Source organism: Hyla sarda, chromosome 4, assembly GCF_029499605.1.
Source record: "Hyla sarda isolate aHylSar1 chromosome 4, aHylSar1.hap1, whole genome shotgun sequence".
Classification (NCBI taxonomy): Eukaryota; Metazoa; Chordata; class Amphibia; order Anura; family Hylidae; genus Hyla; species Hyla sarda.
In genome coordinates this window covers 382,073,989-382,092,337 of record NC_079192.1, presented here as the reverse complement: position 1 = coordinate 382,092,337, position 18,349 = coordinate 382,073,989, and the positions used below count along the sequence as shown (strand labels likewise).

General features: G+C 40.4%; 1 protein-coding gene across 4 annotated transcripts in view; it reads right to left on the bottom strand.

Annotated features, from left to right (window-relative positions):
- The window catches only part of PDGFRB (platelet derived growth factor receptor beta), a 160,638-nt gene that overhangs the window by 50,319 nt on the left and 91,970 nt on the right, over positions 1-18,349 (bottom strand). For 2 of the 4 annotated variants that reach the window (XM_056516972.1, XM_056516971.1), the window contains exons 2-6: positions 12,090-12,155; positions 10,073-10,372; positions 6,762-7,028; positions 5,348-5,478; positions 2,141-2,306 (exon numbers count right to left, since the gene is read on the bottom strand). In XM_056516972.1, coding sequence (XP_056372947.1) covers positions 2,141-2,306; positions 5,348-5,478; positions 6,762-7,028; positions 10,073-10,372; positions 12,090-12,111 — 886 coding nt within the window. In that variant the 5' untranslated portion in view covers positions 12,112-12,155. Of the gene's footprint in view, positions 1-2,140; positions 2,307-5,347; positions 5,479-6,761; positions 7,029-10,072; positions 10,373-12,089; positions 12,156-12,315; positions 12,398-16,411; positions 16,435-18,349 lie in introns of those variants that run through there. The other 2 variants (XM_056516974.1, XM_056516973.1) reach the window with 2 other exon arrangements.

The following is an 18,349-nucleotide window of genomic DNA, read 5'->3' as shown; positions in this document are numbered from 1 at the left end:
AGGGCCAACCGCACCAGCATATGGTCTCACAAGGGGTCTGAGGATCTCATCTCGGTACCTAATGGCAGTCAGGCTGCCTCTGGCAAGCACATGGGGGCACTGTGGGGCCCCCCCAAAGAAATGCCACCCCACACCATTACTGACCCACCGTCAAACCGGTCATGCTGGAGGATGTTGCAGGCAGCAGAATGTTCTCCACGGCGTCTCCAGACTCTGTCACGTCTGTCACATGTGCTCAGTGGGAACTTTCTTTTATCTATGAAGAACACAGGGCACTAGTGGCAAATTTGCAAATCTTGGTGTTCTCTGGCAAATGCCAAACGTCCTGCATGTTGTTGGGCTTTAAGCACAACCCCCACCTGTGGACATCGGGCCCTCATACCACCCTCATGGAGTCTGTTTTTGACCGTTTGAGTTGATACATGCACATTTGTGGCCTGCTAGTGGTCATTTTGCAGGGCTCTGGCAATGCTCCTCCTGCTCCTCCTTGCACAAAGGCGGAGGTAGCGGTCCTGCTGCTGGGTGGTTGCCCTCCTACGGCTTCCTCCACATCTCCCGATGTACCGGCCGGTCTCCTGGTAGTTCTTCCATGCTCTGGACACTACGGTGACAGACACAGCAAACCTTCTTGCCACAGCTGGGTTGTAGACTCTGTCTCATGCTACCACTAGAGTGAAAGCACTGCCAGAATTCAAAAGTAACCAAAACATCAGCCAGGAAGTATAGAAACTGAGAAGTGGTCTGTGGTCACTACCTGCAGAACCACTCCTTTATTGGGGGTATCTTGCTAATTGCCTATCATTTCTACCTGTTGTCTGTTCCATTTGCACAACAACATGGGAATTTGATTGTCAATCAGTGTTGCTTCCTGAGTGGACAGTGTGATTTCACAGAAGTGTGATTGACTAGAGCAGTGTATTATCCATGCATTATGTTCAATTGCACAGGTGTCTTGGAAGGAATTGCCTCCAGTTGTAAGGAAATATTTTTTGGTGGCCAATGTTTGAGGGGAACTGGCCTGGTTAAAGTTAAATAAAGCCATGGGTCCAGATGGAGTCCACTTCAGAGTTTTTAAAGAATTCTGATCTATAATTGCTGCCTCTACTGTAATCCTTTCTAACAGGAGATGATCCCAATGATTGGAGAATAGTCAATGTTGCACCCATCCACAAGAAAGGTAATACAAAGGAGGCCAGTAACCACAGGCTAGTTACCTTGACCTCTGTAAAAGTAAAAATGATGGAAACTCTGCTTAAAAAAAGGATAATTGACCACCTGCAAGATAATACTTTGTTGGACCAGTACCAGCATGGCTTTATAAAGTACCGGTCAAATAATCTAATTGATTTCTTCAGCTATTTCACAAAAGTGGCCACAAGGGCCTATTTTTTGTCATATTCTTTTCAATAAGTTTGTCAGTGAAACAGAAGAAAGTTTGGTTGGTAAGGTTGGCCGATTATACAAAAGTGTCCAACAAAGTGATGTTAAAATGGAGAACAAGCGTGACTCGACTTCACGACCACAGCCACCCGAACCCAGCGTTTTGAACAAAAATGTTCCGATCCCCGGGGTGCTGCGTGGAGAATGTAGTGTGTCCCAGCAGCCAGACCCCCACGATCAGGCATCTTCTCCCCTATACTTTGGATAGGGGATAAGATGTCCAGGGGTGGAGTACCTCTTTAAGTTTAGCTCAATGTTATCCTTGTTACTTGTAAAAATAATACTATTGAACATATGAAATATGACCATCTCTGTGACCTCCTTACTGGACTATGAATGCTCATCTAATCTTGATGCAGATCAGGCCCTAAACACTCTACTACTTTGAAGAATAGACATAAAAGAGATTTGTGCAAGATTAAGAAAATGTGACTGCTTTCATCCACAACAGTTAGATCAGAGGATTGGTGGCCGGAGCAGCACTCTCGACAATCACTCAGGAAAGTTGGCTACTTTTCAGCCCTGGTCAGAAAAGAGGAGTAGATTATAATAAAGGAACTTTTTTACTGTAGGAAGTTAATACTATAGACAACGCATTTCGAGTGGTAAAAGCCCACTCTTCGGCAGATCAGGGTAGATTGATTATAGGATTCACATTGGTTTGTTACAGAAAGATGAAATATAACAAAATTTTATGTACCTTTCACTTCCACATAAACACTTTGCGTAAGAAATTTTCCTTGTATTGTCTCCTCCACCATACAAGTGTAATTTCCCGAGTCCTCCAGATTAGCTTCTGTTATTGTTATGAGGGACATCACTGAATTACTTCCCATCTTACTTTCTATAACATGTGGCCTATTAGCCTGTGGATGCAAAAGGACATGTGGCTTGACCAAGACATGGATATTATGTCACATCTTCAATAAACAGCATTGTTGGGATATGTTACTGACTCAAACACATAGAGTAGTACAGACATAGATGGATCTATTCCCAATGGTAATTTTATATACAAAGTTTTTTTTAAATTCCATAATTTGGGTTTCTGATTTGGTATTTGCCCAGGGACATCTTATCCCCTATGCAGAAGATAGGGGATACGATGTCTGATTGCGGAGGTCTGGCCACTGGGACCCCCCATGATCTCCGTGCAGCACCCATGCCACACTTGGCATTCTAAACAGTAGGTTTAGAATGCTGGATTTCTGTGGCCAGAGACGTGACGTCATCTAACACCCCCTCATGAAGTCACGCCCTGCCCCCTCCATTCATGCCTATGGGAGGGGGCGTGATGGCCGTTACGCCCCCTCCCATAGATATGAATGGAGGGGGTGTGGCATGACATCACATACCCGGCCGCGGAAACCTAGCATTAAAACCTACTGTTTAGAATGCCGGGTGCTCTGTCCTGGTGGTGGAACCCCTACGATACATTATTTTCTTTCTAAATAGATCTATTTGTCATTCTCATTTTGGGGGTTGTGTAATCCACCCCCTACACACACACAATCCTACATTTTTTTTGTATGGAGGGGGGAAGAGGGAGCTCCACACACCAGCTCTGGGAGAACTGCAAATACAAAAGAGCCAGCAGAGCAAAAATCTGCTAAAAAATACAATATATAAGTTAGATATTGGCCAGAAATAGTGCTGAGCTGCTCCTCATGTACACACACACACAGGACAGCTTATCCTGAAAAGTTACCTGAAATCACTTAACCCCTTAACGACTAAGGACGTATATTTATGGTGACCCCGTGTCATATCGGGTCGGTCCCGGCATGTATCTGAAGCTAATAGCGCGCGGCAGCAATCACGGTGCCGAGTGCTATTAAAGGGGTTGTGCGCTGCCCTGCCTTTCGGAGCTCCGCTCGCAGCGTCCAGAAGTTCATTACTCCGAACGCTGTGTGCCCGGCCGCCCACTTGTGACGTCACGCGAGACCCCTCGTGACGTGACACCAGCCCCCTCAACCAAAGACAGCGGACTTCCGGACGCTGCGAGCGGAGCTCCGAAAGGCAGGGCAGCGCACAACCCCTTTAAGCCTTTAGACGTGGTGTTCAAAGTTGAATGCTGCGTCTAAAACGAAAGTGAAAGCTTCCCGGCTGCTCAGTGGGGCTGATCGGGACCACCGCAGTGAAAATGCGGTGTACCGATCAGCTGGGAAGCGAGCGGAGGTCCTCTTACCTTCCTCTGGCACGTCACTTCGGCGATTGATTGCTCCAAGCCTGAGATGCCGATAACACTGATCAATGCATAGCTAACGCTTTGCAGTGAACCGTGTAAAAGATCAGTGTGTGCAGTGAGATAGCCCCCTATGGGAGCTATAACACTGCAAAAATAAAGTGTAAAAAAAAAAAAAAGGTTAATAAATGTCATTTAACCCTTTCCCTATTATTAGTCCAAATCACCCCCCTTTTCCCATAAAAAAAAAAAATGTAAATAAAAATAAATATAAACATATGTGGTATCGCCGCGTGCGCAAATGTCCGAATTATAAAAATATATCATTAATTAAACCGCACAGTCAAAGGCATACGTGCAAAAAAATTCAAAAATAACATATTTTTGGTCACTTTTTATATAATGAAAAAATTTTTAAAAAGCGATCAAAAAGTCTGATCAATGGTACCGCTAAAAACTTCAGATCACTGCGCAAAAAATGAGCCCTCATACTGCCCCATACGCGGTAAAATAAAAAAGTTATAGGGGTCAGAAAATGACAATTTTAAACGTATAGACTTTCCTGCATGTAGTTATGATTTTTTTCAGAAGTACGACAAAATCAAACCTATATAAGTAGGGGATCATTTTAACCGTATGGACCTACAAAATAAATTTTGTAATGAAAAATGCACTGCGTAGAAACGGAAGCCCCCAAAAGTTACAAAATGGCATTTTTTTCTTCAATTTCGTCGCACAATGATTTTTTCCCCCGTTTCGCGGTACATTTTTGGGTAAAATGACTGATGTCACTGCAAAGTAGAATTGGTGGTGCAAAAAATAAGCCATCATATGGATTTTTAGGTGCATAATTGAAAGGGTTATGATTTTTAAAAGGTGAGGAAGATAAAACAAAAGGGCAAAAACGTAAAAAAACGGGTGGTCCTTAAGGGGTTAATCAATTTAAGACAACTCAAATACCCAAATAGCATTCTAGACAAATATCTATAGTATAGGAGAGGATATGGAGACAGATTTACTATAGCAAATGCACCCAAATTGCACTTTATTTCACACTAGAAAACTTGTAGTGCCTGGATTCTAAACATTCTGGCTTAGCTATACTAAATCTATAGACCTTGTAAATTTCACAGTGGCCTAGGCTGTTGGATAAACCTTGCACATCTTTATACTTTCTAGACTAGGCTAAGACCAACTTTGGCACATGGTGTCAAATCTCTATTACTAAGTCCTATTACTAAAGGTACATGGCGTGTAAGTAATTTTTTTTGGCGTAGAACTGGTCCAGAATTCCAATGCATTTTCAATCGTCATTCTCGACCAGTGTGTTAGAACAAAACATTTGTTTAATCGAATATACAATATACAACAATATAAGGACTAAATATTGGGGTCTGGAGGTAAGACGTCATCTATGTGTCAGAGCTAGTTACCCACAATGCAACAAAATTATATTAAATGATTAAATAGGCACTGATTATGCCTCAAGATCTGCAGGAAAATAATGAATAATTGTAAATGTGGTAACATTGTGATTCATCTGTTCTTGCCTGGCATCCTTGGCAATTTGTGGTAAACTGGTTTACTGTGCCACAGATTTTCAGCAAGTACAAAATACCATATTTGACTACGTTATGTGGTTACTGTGGCTCCTTCACCATATGTACGGGCTCGATTAGCATATGTGCAGCATTTGCTGAAATGATGACTTGTTATACATACCTTAAGTCCTGGATAGTCCCAAGTAAATTTTATAATTTCATTTTCAATCACTGTGCAGAGAATAGTGATATCCTCTCCTTTCTTTACAATACTATTTGTGGCTTTCACAGTCACATTGAGGTGGTCTGTCACTAAAAAGTAAACAGAAGGGGAAAGCTGTATAGGAGGCGATGCATAACATATGTTCTAGAAATAATTTCATATAAATAACACCAAAATAACACCAATTCTAAATTAGTTTTGCAATGCAGGATTGATTGGTCATTGATGATGTTCTCCGGGATCACCCAAATATTGTTGAAAAGTGTTACAGGGGTTAAAGGGGTTGTCCACCATAAGGTGACTTTAGTACTTACCTGCCAGACAGTAATGGACATGCTTAGAAAGGATCCGTGCTTCTCTTGGAGCTAAAGGGTTGTGTTGTGAGTCCACCATAATGCTGCTGCTTTCTTTTTGTGAAATTTCTATTTCCTGTTGGAGTTCCCTGCCTTCATATACAAGTCCCAGGATCCTTTGTTTGTAAAGTCATGTTCACATGGGGAATGTCCGCGTGGAAAATCTCTGTGTGGACATTTCACAGACGGTGGAGCACCTGCAGGACATGCTAGTGCAAGGAACCTTTGGAAATGCGCCATCTCATGGAAAGCAATGCATTTCCGTACAGATTCCGCAGAAAGAATAGACATGTCTAATCTTTCTGCGGAATCTGGAATAGGGATTTCTGCGGAAATTCTGCTGTGTGCACAGTGCAGAAGAACCCCACTAAAATCTGCAGAATCTCCATGCATAATTCCAATGCAAAATTCTGTATGGTAATTCTATCATATGAACATAGCCTAAGCATGAGGTAACTTTTCTCCTTCCCACACATCAGCCATCCCACCTAATGCAGCACAGATGAGCTGCCTTGCACGTGTGCTGTGATTGAAATTACAATTCCCTGCAGCCATGTGGAGAATGATCTCACTCCCTCCCAGCAGTGACTCCACCCATTTTAACACTTGACTAGTGATGTCTCAGGCTGCACTGCAACCTGGGAAAAGCCTGAGACAACAGTCATCTTGTATGCTGCTAAAATTGAATATTGGGGCAAAGATCACATAAGATTTGCGAGACCACCATCAAACACAGGTACAGACACTATATTATGAACTACACTAATTCAGATTCAGATCTAAGTGACATATATCAGAAAAAGTTGATGTAGCATTTGGAAACACAGAAAAAGGAGGGCTACTCAAATTATTTCTTAGGCCCTTTATGGTGGTATTGTTTGGCATTACCCACTACCCACTTTTGGGCCTCATTTGCTCATTTACTGTTTTACCTGAATGAACATAATCTTTCATGTTATAACATAATATACTTATTATGTACATAAATAGTATAAATAATATACAAATACAATTTTTACCTTCTACGGTGTAGATATAATAGGGATCTGAGTTGACTTCAATTCCATCAAGTGAAGCCTTGCAATGATAATTGCTATCATCAAAATGCCCGGTGAAGCCTTTCTTGTTGTCGTAAGGATACGGAATTTCGTCATCACTAGCCCTCTCATGGAGAGTCACGCTTGTGTTGGGGTTGGTTACACGGCAGGGAATGGTGGTTTTACTCTTCCCGGGCACAAATATGAATTCATCATTGGCTTTGATCGGCAAAAACACCATATTAGGATCTTTGTGATAAAAACCAGATAAGAAATCTTTTTAGACATTGTTCAAGAAGCATCCTTGTATATTACACTTCATAGTTACATAGTACGGTTAATAAAAGACATGTGTCCATCAAGTTCAACCAAAGAGATGAAGAGTATGAGTCAAAGAAGGGGAGGCGGCGTCATTCTATATTTCTGCATATGGACTAATGCTATTTTGTGCTAGGAATGTATCTAACTCCATGTTGAAGCCCTCAACTCTTCATGCTCTGAGTTGAGCAGTTCCTGAGGAAAACTGTTCCATAAATTCACAGTTCTTATGGTAAATTATGGAATTACATACTGGTAATGTAAATCTATTTCACCTCTTTATATGTACATAGAAAGGGGTTTTAACCAAGACGACCCCTTTTAAAAACAAGTTTCTATCTTCTATAACCATTGGTAATTAGCTGTTTTTAGTAGGAGAAGGCCTGGCTACACATCGCTTTTGCAGTGGCCATGTGGCATTATATTATGGCTTTTCAAATTAATGGTCCACCCATACATTGACAGGCCTGGACTTATAGAGTAGGAGTTGATTTTAACCTCTTAAGGTCTCAGGGTTTTCCCATTTTTGCACTTTCTTTTTTTCCTCCTCATCTTCTAAAAATCATAACGCTTTCAGTTTTCCACCTACAGAACTATATGAGGGCTTGTTTTATGGGCTACCAATTTTACTTTGTAATGACATCAGTAATTTTAGAAAAAGATTTTTAAAAATTATTTGTGGTACAAAATTGAAAAATAACAAAACACCATTTTGTAACTTGTGGGGACTTCCGTTTCTATGCAGTGCACTTTTCGCAAAAAATTACACCTTATCTTTATTTTGTAAGTTGATACGATTAAAATGATACCTAACTTATATAGGTTTGATTTTGTTTACTACTGTTAACCCCTTAAGGACGTAGGACATACCTGTACGCCCTACGCCCGGTCCCGGTATTTAAAACGGGGTCACGCCATGACCCCGCGTCATACCGGGTCAGTCCCGGTGGCTTATGATAGCCGGGACCCTGGGATAATAGCGCGCAGCACCGACCGTTGTGCCGCGTGCTATTAACCCTTTAGACGCAGTGATCAAAAATGAAAGCTTCCCGGCAGCTCAGTCGGGCTGATCGGGATTATCGCGATAAAATCACGATGTGCCGATCAGCTAGCATGGGAGCAGAGGTCCCCTTACCTTGCTCCTTCGTATCCGATCAGCGTTTGATTGCTCCAAGCCTGAGATACAGGCTTCAACAATCGACTGCCTATAACACTGATCCATGAAAAGCTATGGCTTTGCAGGGATCAGTGTAAAAGATCAGTGTGTACAGTGTTATAGCCCCCTATGGGAGCTATAACTGCAAAAAAAAGTTCATAAAGGTCATTTAACCCCTTCCCTAATAAAAGTTTGAATCACTCCCCTTTTCCCATAAAAAAAACCATTGTAAATAAAAATAAAAATAAACATATGTGGTATCTCCGCATGCAGAAATGTCTGAGTTATAAAAATATATCATTAATTAAACCACATGGTTTAAACCGCAAAAAAAATCCAAAGTCCAAAATAGCGTATTTTTGGTCACTTTTTATGTAATGAAAAAAATGAATAAAAAGCGATCAAAAAGTCCGATCAATACAAACGTGGTACAGATAAAAATTTCAGATTATGGCGCAAAAAATGAGCCCTTATACCGGCCGGTATGCGGAAAAATTTAAAAGTTATAGGGGTCAGAACATGAGAATTTTTTACGTAGAAATTTTCCTGCATGTAGTTATGATTTTTTTCAGAAGTACGACAAAATCAAACCTATATGAGTAGGGTATCATTTTAACCATATGGACCTACAGAATAAAGATAAGGTTTCATTTTTAATGAAAAATGCACTGCGTAGAAACGGAAGCCCCCAAAAGTTACTAAATGGCATTTTTTCTTCAATTTTGTCGCACAATGAATTTTGTTTTCCGTTTTGCTGTGGAATTTTTTGTAAAATGACTAATTTCACTGCAAAGTAGTATTGTTGGTGCAAAAAATAAGCCATCATATGGAATTTTATGTGCAAATTGAATGCATTATGATTTTTAAAAGGTGATGAGGAAAAAATGAAAATGCAAAAACGGAAAAACCCTGCGTCCTTAAGGGGTTAAAAATTATAACTATTTGCACGAAAACTAGTATGTTTAAAAAGTCCTCTTCTGACCCCATAACTTTTTTATTTTTGTGCATATGTGGACGTGATCTGAGCTTTTTATTGGTACCATTTTTGTTTTGATGGGACCTTTGGAACTCTTTTTATACAGTTTTTAGGGTATACAAAGTGACCAAAAATACGCAATTTTGCACTGTGTAATTTTTTTACGCCCTTGACCATGCGGTTTAATTAACATTATATTTTTATAGTTTGGAAATTTACGCACGCAGCGATACCACATATGTTTATATTTATTTTTGTTTACATATTTTTTTTTATGGGAAAAGGGGGGTGATTCAAACTTTAACAACCCCTTTAAAAGAAAGCCTTAAAACAGTGGCCCTCAAACTGTGGCACTCTAGATATTGCAAAACTTCAACTCCCAGCATGCCTGGACAGCCAACGGCAACTTCTAAAGAGCCCCTTGTTTGAGACCACTGCCTTAAAAGAACAGTTTTTAGGGGAGTAGGACTTAGCTTGCTCTGATGTAGAGTTTTCGGGAATGCAAAATACAGTGCCAATTCATGGAGGCAGCAAACCAGGCAATGGCTAAAGACCCACAGAAAAACCTGAATGAATGTAGAAGTATAGATTAATGGGGCAAGAAGAAGATGAGAGGAGGTTTTATAGTTAGAAGAGAAATTAAAGAAAACTAATCCGGAGTGCTCATGAGGTAACTGAAGAAGGTCACTATGGTATCCATCCTCAGAGAGGTTCCACAGTGGTACCTTACTGCAATAGTCCTGTTTTGTTACCATATCCCAGTATCAGAATGCAAACACTGTAGACCCCAATGCATTTTGTCACAAATGTAGAAATCTGTACAAATTCTACGAATGCTCTTACCAGGAACAAAGATGTAGACAGATTTCCCCTCTTGCTTTTCATCGTAAAATGAACTGTTGTATAGACAAGTGTACAATCCTGTGTCCTGACCCGTCACATTGTTCAGAACAATTGAATTGGTAAACGTTTTCTTGTCAAAGTCCAGATGGGAATTAAAAATCAAGTGATCGTCATGTTTCCATACAATGATTTTTTCCGCTGAACAATTTATGGAAAAAGAGCTGTATGGTTGGAGAATAATTTCAGATTCGGGCCAATGGATGTCCAGTGATAAAGCCGTCCATGACATAAGTAACAATCCTAGACAAAGCGAGAGAAACTATATTGGTAATGACCTTACATGATCATTCTAATCCATCCATCCATCTATCTAAAATCTCAGAAGAGCAGCACAACTTTCCAAGTGAAGATGTAAAATGGTGCACGCTGGTTGTAAACCTTGGTAAATGGCTCACAACTTCATATCCAAACAAGAAACCAGCAGCACACAGGACTTAGTGCGAAAAAATCGGTGAAGGTTTATTGCATCATATCAGTGTATACAGAAGCGACATTTCTGCGACCTCTCGTCACCATTTTCAAGCTCACCTGACTGACCCACAGTGCAGTCTTAAATGTGCTCAGTAAATTACAAAATTGCTTAATTGTATAATTAACATACAGTGTAAAAGGTAATAGTATACAATAAAAAACAGTAAAACATATTCACAAGATCATAAAGCATTGTTGCATCATGTGTTCATACTTCATACTGATGTGCCGTGATATTGAGGTGACTCACAGTTGTGTTTCCCAGTGCATATATATATAACAGTGCCGATGTGCTTGAGAATTCTTCTTATATATTTACAACTCGTACTGCACTTACCCAACAGAGCCACCTACTTTCACGTGTCACTGTACAGAGCATGGGTACTGAATCAGTGCACAACTGCGCAGAGTCCGCCAATCAGACGTATGGGCAGTTTTCCCATAAGCAAGATGGCGCAGGTTTTATGTTGCTCCACGACGCATGCACATGCTACTTTTTGCACTTAGTCCTGTGTGCTGCTGGTTTCTTGTTTGGATATCTATCTATCTCATATCTACTATATATATATATATATATATATATATATGTGTGTGTGTGTGTTTTAATCTCTTGACAGGTACACTGTAATGTATTTTTTACTTTATGTATTTTACAAACTTTGCCCCCAATAAGGTAATGAAAGACCTAGGACACAGCAATCCTATGCATGTTGTATAAATTAAAGGCAAACTGTCAGCCTGGTCACCCACACTAAACCCAATACACTGGGTTATAGTGTGGACAAACAGGAGTTCAACATTGGGCCACTTACTTAAATATGTCCAGTAGGTCCTGAGATATGTCCCCCAGAAGATCATCTGCTAAATTCAGGGAATCGTGCACAGGGGGCGGGGCTCTGCCCACTCAATTTACATATTTATTGTCTGTGACTCCATTTCACTAGGATGTGAAGTCACAGACAATGAATATGTAAATTGAGCCAGAGCCTCCTCTTCTGCGGCAGCACAGTCTCTATGCTTCTCTGTTTAGAAACACCCTTGTAGACTCATTTGTGGGCTGGAATGCTTACAGTTTACGAGAGAGACGCTAGTTCTTAATCCGGGGTCACAGAAGATGATATTTTGCTTTGTGTTTGGTGGGAAGAAGGGTTATTTAAGCTTGTGCTTGTTAATATGTTACCCGGTTCTTTCTTTTGTCCTCGTTCACATCTGCATTGTTATTTTCTCTGATAATATGAAAATGAAGGCAGTTTCGCGTCTATGATGGACACCAATAGCTCTAGAGGGAACCAATTGACTGTAATGAGGTTTTGTCAAGCTGCCTATCATTTTACCAGACAAATAAATGCTGTATGGCAAAGGCTCCCAATGCAGATAGCCATAGCCTCACCAGCCTGGTTTAATGATTCCGGTATGGAAATACATGGCATGGTTTTAGAATTTTGTAACCAATTTCCCATTTTTCAAACTTATTTCTAAATAATACCTGTAAATAGTTGTAGATTCATCTCTGTGGTTCCTGTTTCTTTCCGAGGACTCCAGCTCTTCTATCCTGTACAGAGACATAAATAAAAATACAACATTAGATGGCAAGAAAAATGATAACAAATGTGTAACTTGTTCGAAGCTAGTAAAGATACTAAGGCAGATGATATATACATTGATACCATATCTAGATAGATAGATCACTTGATAAATAAAAGTAGGTATACTTCATCATGTAATAGGCCCTATGATCCTCCTCTTGACATCCTCTCCTGGACTTATAAGGCACTGTTTTTCCAGATGACTATATATTGCTTTATAGTTACTGGCTGTACATTTCCTCCCCTTGTGCAGTACACATTCCTGTTGCGTGCATTTCTCGTAACACAATGGACTATTTCACAGTTTTTCCCACACAATCTCCTCTTGCACAGAACTGCCCATTCTCCACATAAAGATCCTTTTCGTTCTCTGCGCAAATATTTGAGAAACTGGAATAAAACTTAGAACTATAAAGGCACTAAACAAGTTGTTAAAAGGCAAAAAACAAAAAAACAAACAAACAAGGAACTCAAAAAGGAAGTAAAAGGGTATTCAAGGAAAAAACTTTTTTTTATTTATCAACTGGCTCCAGAAATTAAACAGATTTGTAAATTACTTCTATTAAAAAATCTTAATCCTTTCAGTACTTATGAGCTTCTGAAGTTAAGGTTGTTCTTTTCTGTCTAAGTGCTAGCTGATGACACCCGTCTTGGGAAACGCCCAGTTTAGAAGAGGTTTGCTATGGGGATTTGCTTCTAAACTGGTCGTTTCCCGAGATAGATGTCATCAGAGAGCACTTAGACAGAAAAGAATAACCTTATCTTCAGAAGCTAATAAGTACTGAAAGGATTAAGATTTTTTAATAGAAGTCATTTACAAATCTGTTTAAGGCTGGGTCCACACTACGTTTTCTCCCATACGGGAGCGCATACGGCAAGAGGGAGCTAAAAGCTCGCGCTCCCGTATGTCACCGTATGCGCTCCCATATGTCATTCATTTCAATGAGCCGCCCGGAGTGAAACGTTCGGTCCGGTCGGCTCATTTTTGCGCCGTATGGGCTTTTACAACCGGACCTAAAACCGTGGTTGACCACAGTTTTAGGTCCGGTTGTAAAAGCGCATACGGCGCAAAAATGAGCCGACCGAACGTTTCACTCCGGTCGGCTCATTGAAATGAATGACATACGGGAGCGCATACGGTAACATACGGGAGCGCGAGCTTTTAGCTCCCCCCTGCCGTATGCGCTCCTGTATGGGACAAAACGTAGTGTGGACCCAGCCTAACTTTCTGAAGCCAGTTGATATATAAAAAAAAGTTTTTTCCTGGAATACCCCTTTAACAAAAACTGCAACCTGCAACAGTTATCGTGTGGCCCCGAAGAACCCTGAGGATTCACTTGTCTTCTCGTCTCAGTAAGAGGCTACAAACTGTACTAACATTGTCTTTGACCTTACTGTAGGATACCCGAGGATACAAAGTATGAAAAATTTAGAATTGCCTTATTTTCATTTTATTCATTTATTTTTATTTATTTTATTTAGTCACATGGTGCCTCTGCAGGAATATATTCTGTATACCTGCGTGCAGAGGAGTGTTCACACACTGACTACTTTATGAACATTGTACTTCCCAGCAAATGTACAAATAGATACAGGAAATAATTATCTCCAGATCAGCAAGGGAATTTCCATTCTAAGCTGATATATATTGCATGGAAATATATATGTTACATGGAAAACTATATGTGAACGCCAATTTGACAATTGGCGTTTGACAATTTTGACAATTTCAGCTCCAAGGCGAACAACTTCCCTCAGTAGCTATGCAACCACATTCGATAGAATTGCCCATTCTGAAAAGCTCATAGATTGTATAGGATGCCACTTTTCCTCCAACATAGTCCCTCTTTATGGCCTGGACAAGTGTTGTTATTAAGAAGTGGAATTTCTATTAGAGAACAGCTCAGAAGCATAAAAAAGTTATCAACTGTATAATCTGAGAATGAATTTCTAAAGTGATCTGTCCTATAGAAATATCTCATGCTGAGGTACAAGATTCAATGAAAAGTTCCCGACTCTCTCTTGAAGTCAAGTTAATGGGGTACTCCATCCCTAGACATCTTATCCCCTATCCAAAGGATAGGGGATAAGATGTCTAGGGGCAGAGTATTGGTTTATTTGGACCTTCACAGACAGGTTTCCAGCCGTAGACAATTCTAGAATCACCATGTGCAATGCTAAGCATTGGAGCTTTATGGTGTAGAGTAGACGGCAATTGCAACCAGGAGCAGCGGAAACATTTTACAAGTTTTCAGGCTGATGGACAAATCTAGAATTGGCAAATGTCAAGGCGATACTTCCTGCCAAGTTTGCTGAAGGAAGAATGACTGATTTGAACTGCGCCTATTGAGTGAACATCCTAATACTACATACAGTGATATTTGTTGAAGATGACTCTGAATGTTCTGACCTCAGCCCTATGGATCACATTTTAGATGAACTGAAATGTTACCCCCTAACATCTAATAGCCTCTTATTATTGAAGCCATGATTTAAAATATAGTAGAGCGAACTTCTTACAGAGCCAAAGCAAATGTAATGTCCCAGTACAGGACATGGTCCTGCACTATAGTTAGGCCCTGTCAGGTTGAGTCCCTCAGTGACCTGGGGGCTCCCCTGCAGAGTCTCCCCCTGTTGTTTCTATAATGTTATTTATCTTACCTTATGTGTAGTCAGTGTTTAGATAGTCTAAAGGACCTGTGGGAGGTCTCAAGGACCTGTGGTATGTCACATGTTATGTTATGCAGTCACGTGATTTGTTGTCACATGTTCTCCCAGAGAGCACCAGCTTAACCTAAGACCCACAGCTTGACCAATGGGCTTTAGTCCAGCCCCCCCACTATATAAAGGGGCGGCCATTACAATTCACTCTCTTCTTTTATTTTACCGAGAAAAGTACCAGTGACCAGCATCTGAAAGACCACAAAGCTACAGTCATTCCAGTAATGTCTAAAGTCTATATCTGCTGTCACTACAAATAGTCAAGTCCTGAAAATAGTCAAGCCTCAAGATAATTGTCTCAAGTACAATCGTTACAAGTGCAATTGGTCCCAGCAAGCTGCGAGGTCCTTCTGGGTTCCTGGCCACCTCTCTGGGAATCTGGCTGGGAAGATAATTGCATCTGTCTTATACTCAGTAAAGCCTCCATTTGACCATAACTGGTTGTGGACTCTCATTTCACTAACAGCAACTGGGATAGCGGAGAAACCGGGCGTGTGGTGTTCAGGAACCCTAAAACCACACTGGCATCACGAATACTAGGGGATAATACCATCTTGCCCCCGGTTAATACCATCTGATCCCACCACCCACACCGCTACACCCATGGTCCCGCCATTCACCGGTGGTCCACCACACAAAAAATTGGGGACCACTTTTATTTAGATTATAGAATGAGGAGACAAGAACCCCATATGAGTGTGAGGTTCAGGTCTCTAATGCTTTTGGCTATAATGTATGTTCACCAGTTATCAATCTACTACATGCAACTATTAAACCATAATAATAATAATAATAAAAAAAATATGTATATGTATACATTTATTGGGAGTAAAACAAAAGAAATGTATTAAGAAATCTTTTCAAAGGGAATAATACAAATTATAAAAGAGGTTTTCTAGCCAAAAATCATTGATATCCTAACCCCAGAATAGGCCATCAACCTCTGATTGACTGGGTGCCAACACCCGGCTCCCCTGCTGATCATCTGTTTAGAGGGGCTCCTACAGAAGCAGATGACAGTGGCCATATCTGTTTACTGCAGCTCAGCTTCACCTATAGGATAGGCCATCAATCATTTTTGGTTTGAAGCCCAATTTTTCTTTGGAAAACCAACCTTATCTGTGACTGATGTGGGGCACAGTATGACCCCTTTTTTCCTCTTCTCTAAAAGCCCCAAAACATTCAAAAGCATTTCTAAAGGTTATTTTACCAGTCTCAGTTTGAAAAGATGGAAAAAGCTAGGCAAAAATGAATTGCCCCTTTTGGGATATGGTGACCTGGTCTAGTATCATGTGGACGTCCCCCATTTTTATTTTAGTAATGAGGAACATTCCCATTTTTGTTGGACAGACCCCTAAATATAAAACTTTCACAGATACTTTCAGTCATGACATGCAACACAGCATTTCCTATATACAATAACTTTCTTAAAACAGCCAAATATGGGATTTATGCAATGCGCTACTCTTTTCATGACAGCAGTTTCATGTTTTTATTATACCTTATGTTCGGAAGCAACTTCCACGCTCCAAACATTATGTCTTGTCTGATGCTGAGAATATTTACACAGCTCTTAACACTTTTTCTTATGCTAGGTCACTTTTTGACTGCTGATGTATACAAAGAAAATTGGTGTTGTCACTGTTACATTCACTGCTTCGAGCCTGAAATTGTAGACAGAATATCATAACTTTTCAATGTAAAAAAATTGCTCAGCCCGAATTTCTGTATTCCATAATATCTACTAAGGAGATTTTGGAACTGAATGAGACTTTCTATGTGAGAATGTAATGTTGATAAATGTAAGTGATTCCAATATTAGAGTGAAAGGAGAAGTTTATTGTGGAAACTATACAACTACAATGAGGCTCTAATACCCTGTTTGGCCACCTTAAAGGGGTATTCCAGGCAAAACTTTTTTTTGTATATATATCAACTGGCTCTGGAAAGTTAAACAGGCTCAAAGGGGTATTCCAGGCCAAACCTTTTTTTTTTATATATCAACTGGCTCCGGAAAGTTAAACAACCTTAAAGGGGCATTCCAGGCCAAACCTTTTTTTTTATATATCAACTGGCTCCGGAAAGTTAAACAGATTTGTAAATTACTTCTATTAAAAAATCTTAATCGTTCCAATAGTTATTAGCTTCTGAAGTTTTCTGTCTAACTGCTCAATGATGATATCACGTCACGGGAGCTGTGCATGATGGGAGAATATCCCCATAGGAGCTGCACAGCTCCCGGGACGTGAGTCATCAGAGAGCAGTTAGACAGAAAACAACAACTCAACTTCAGAAGCTAATAACTATTGGAAGGATTAAGATTTTTTAATAGAAGTAATTTACAAATCTGTTTAACTTTCCGGAGCAAGTTGATATATATTAAAAAAGGTTTGGCCTGGAATACCCCTTTAAGCCTGGGATACAAGCTGAGATACATTTGGGCATACAGACATACAGGTTCCATATGGCATCCTGTGGCACATTTGCCCATAAAAGATCTCAATGACAGGGCACGTAATGGGCTCTTTGACTCCAAATTTCCTTCTGCAAAGCACCTGCAAATGGTCCAGATAGAGACAGGGATGTAATGAAGATGCCACCTGTGCCTGGATGGTGGACAATGAAACTGTGGGATCTACTTGTGCTTGTCAGGAGATGAAACAATCCACTCTACCGGCGGTCTGTCTGGGATATTTTTGCATTGTATGTGCCCTCACATAACCACTGCTCCCAACACCTCCAAACAGCTTGTTTAGAACAGCCTAGATGGTGAAAAATTATTTAAATCAGGATCACTATGGGGGACATTTATCAAAGCATTTAGTAGGTTTTTTTTGCTTAAAATTTTCGCAAAAAAGTCGCACTTGCCACTACTCTCTTTTTTCTGCGACTTTTTGATTGTGCAGTGCCCTAAGCAAAAAATAAAAAAGTGATTTTTGACTTGCAGTGGTCAGAGATTTATCAAGTGCGAAAGTCGCAAAAAAGTTGCATTACATGAAAAAACCTACTAAATGTACTCCAGATCAGACATGGAGAAGAAAAAGCCACTACCAAAGCAAAAAAAAAAAGAAAAATTGCTTACATGAAAGAAATTTATCAACAGGCTGAAAGCAGTTGATAAATACCGTATTTTTCGTCCTATAGGACGCATCGGCGTATAAGACGCACCCAATTTATAGGTGCAAAATCTAAAAAAAATTACATTTTGAACCCAGTAGTGGTCTTCAACCTGCGGACCTCCAGATGTTGCAAAACTACAACTCCCAGCATGCCCGGACAGCCGTTGGCTGGATGTCGCTCCATCGCTGTCACCGTGTCCCCGTCGCTCCGGAACGTCTCTGCTGCCGGCCAGGTATCCTTGCTATACGTCGCCGCCATCACGTCGTTACGCACGCCGACGCACGTACGCGATGACGTGATGACGAGGAAGGAGAGCACC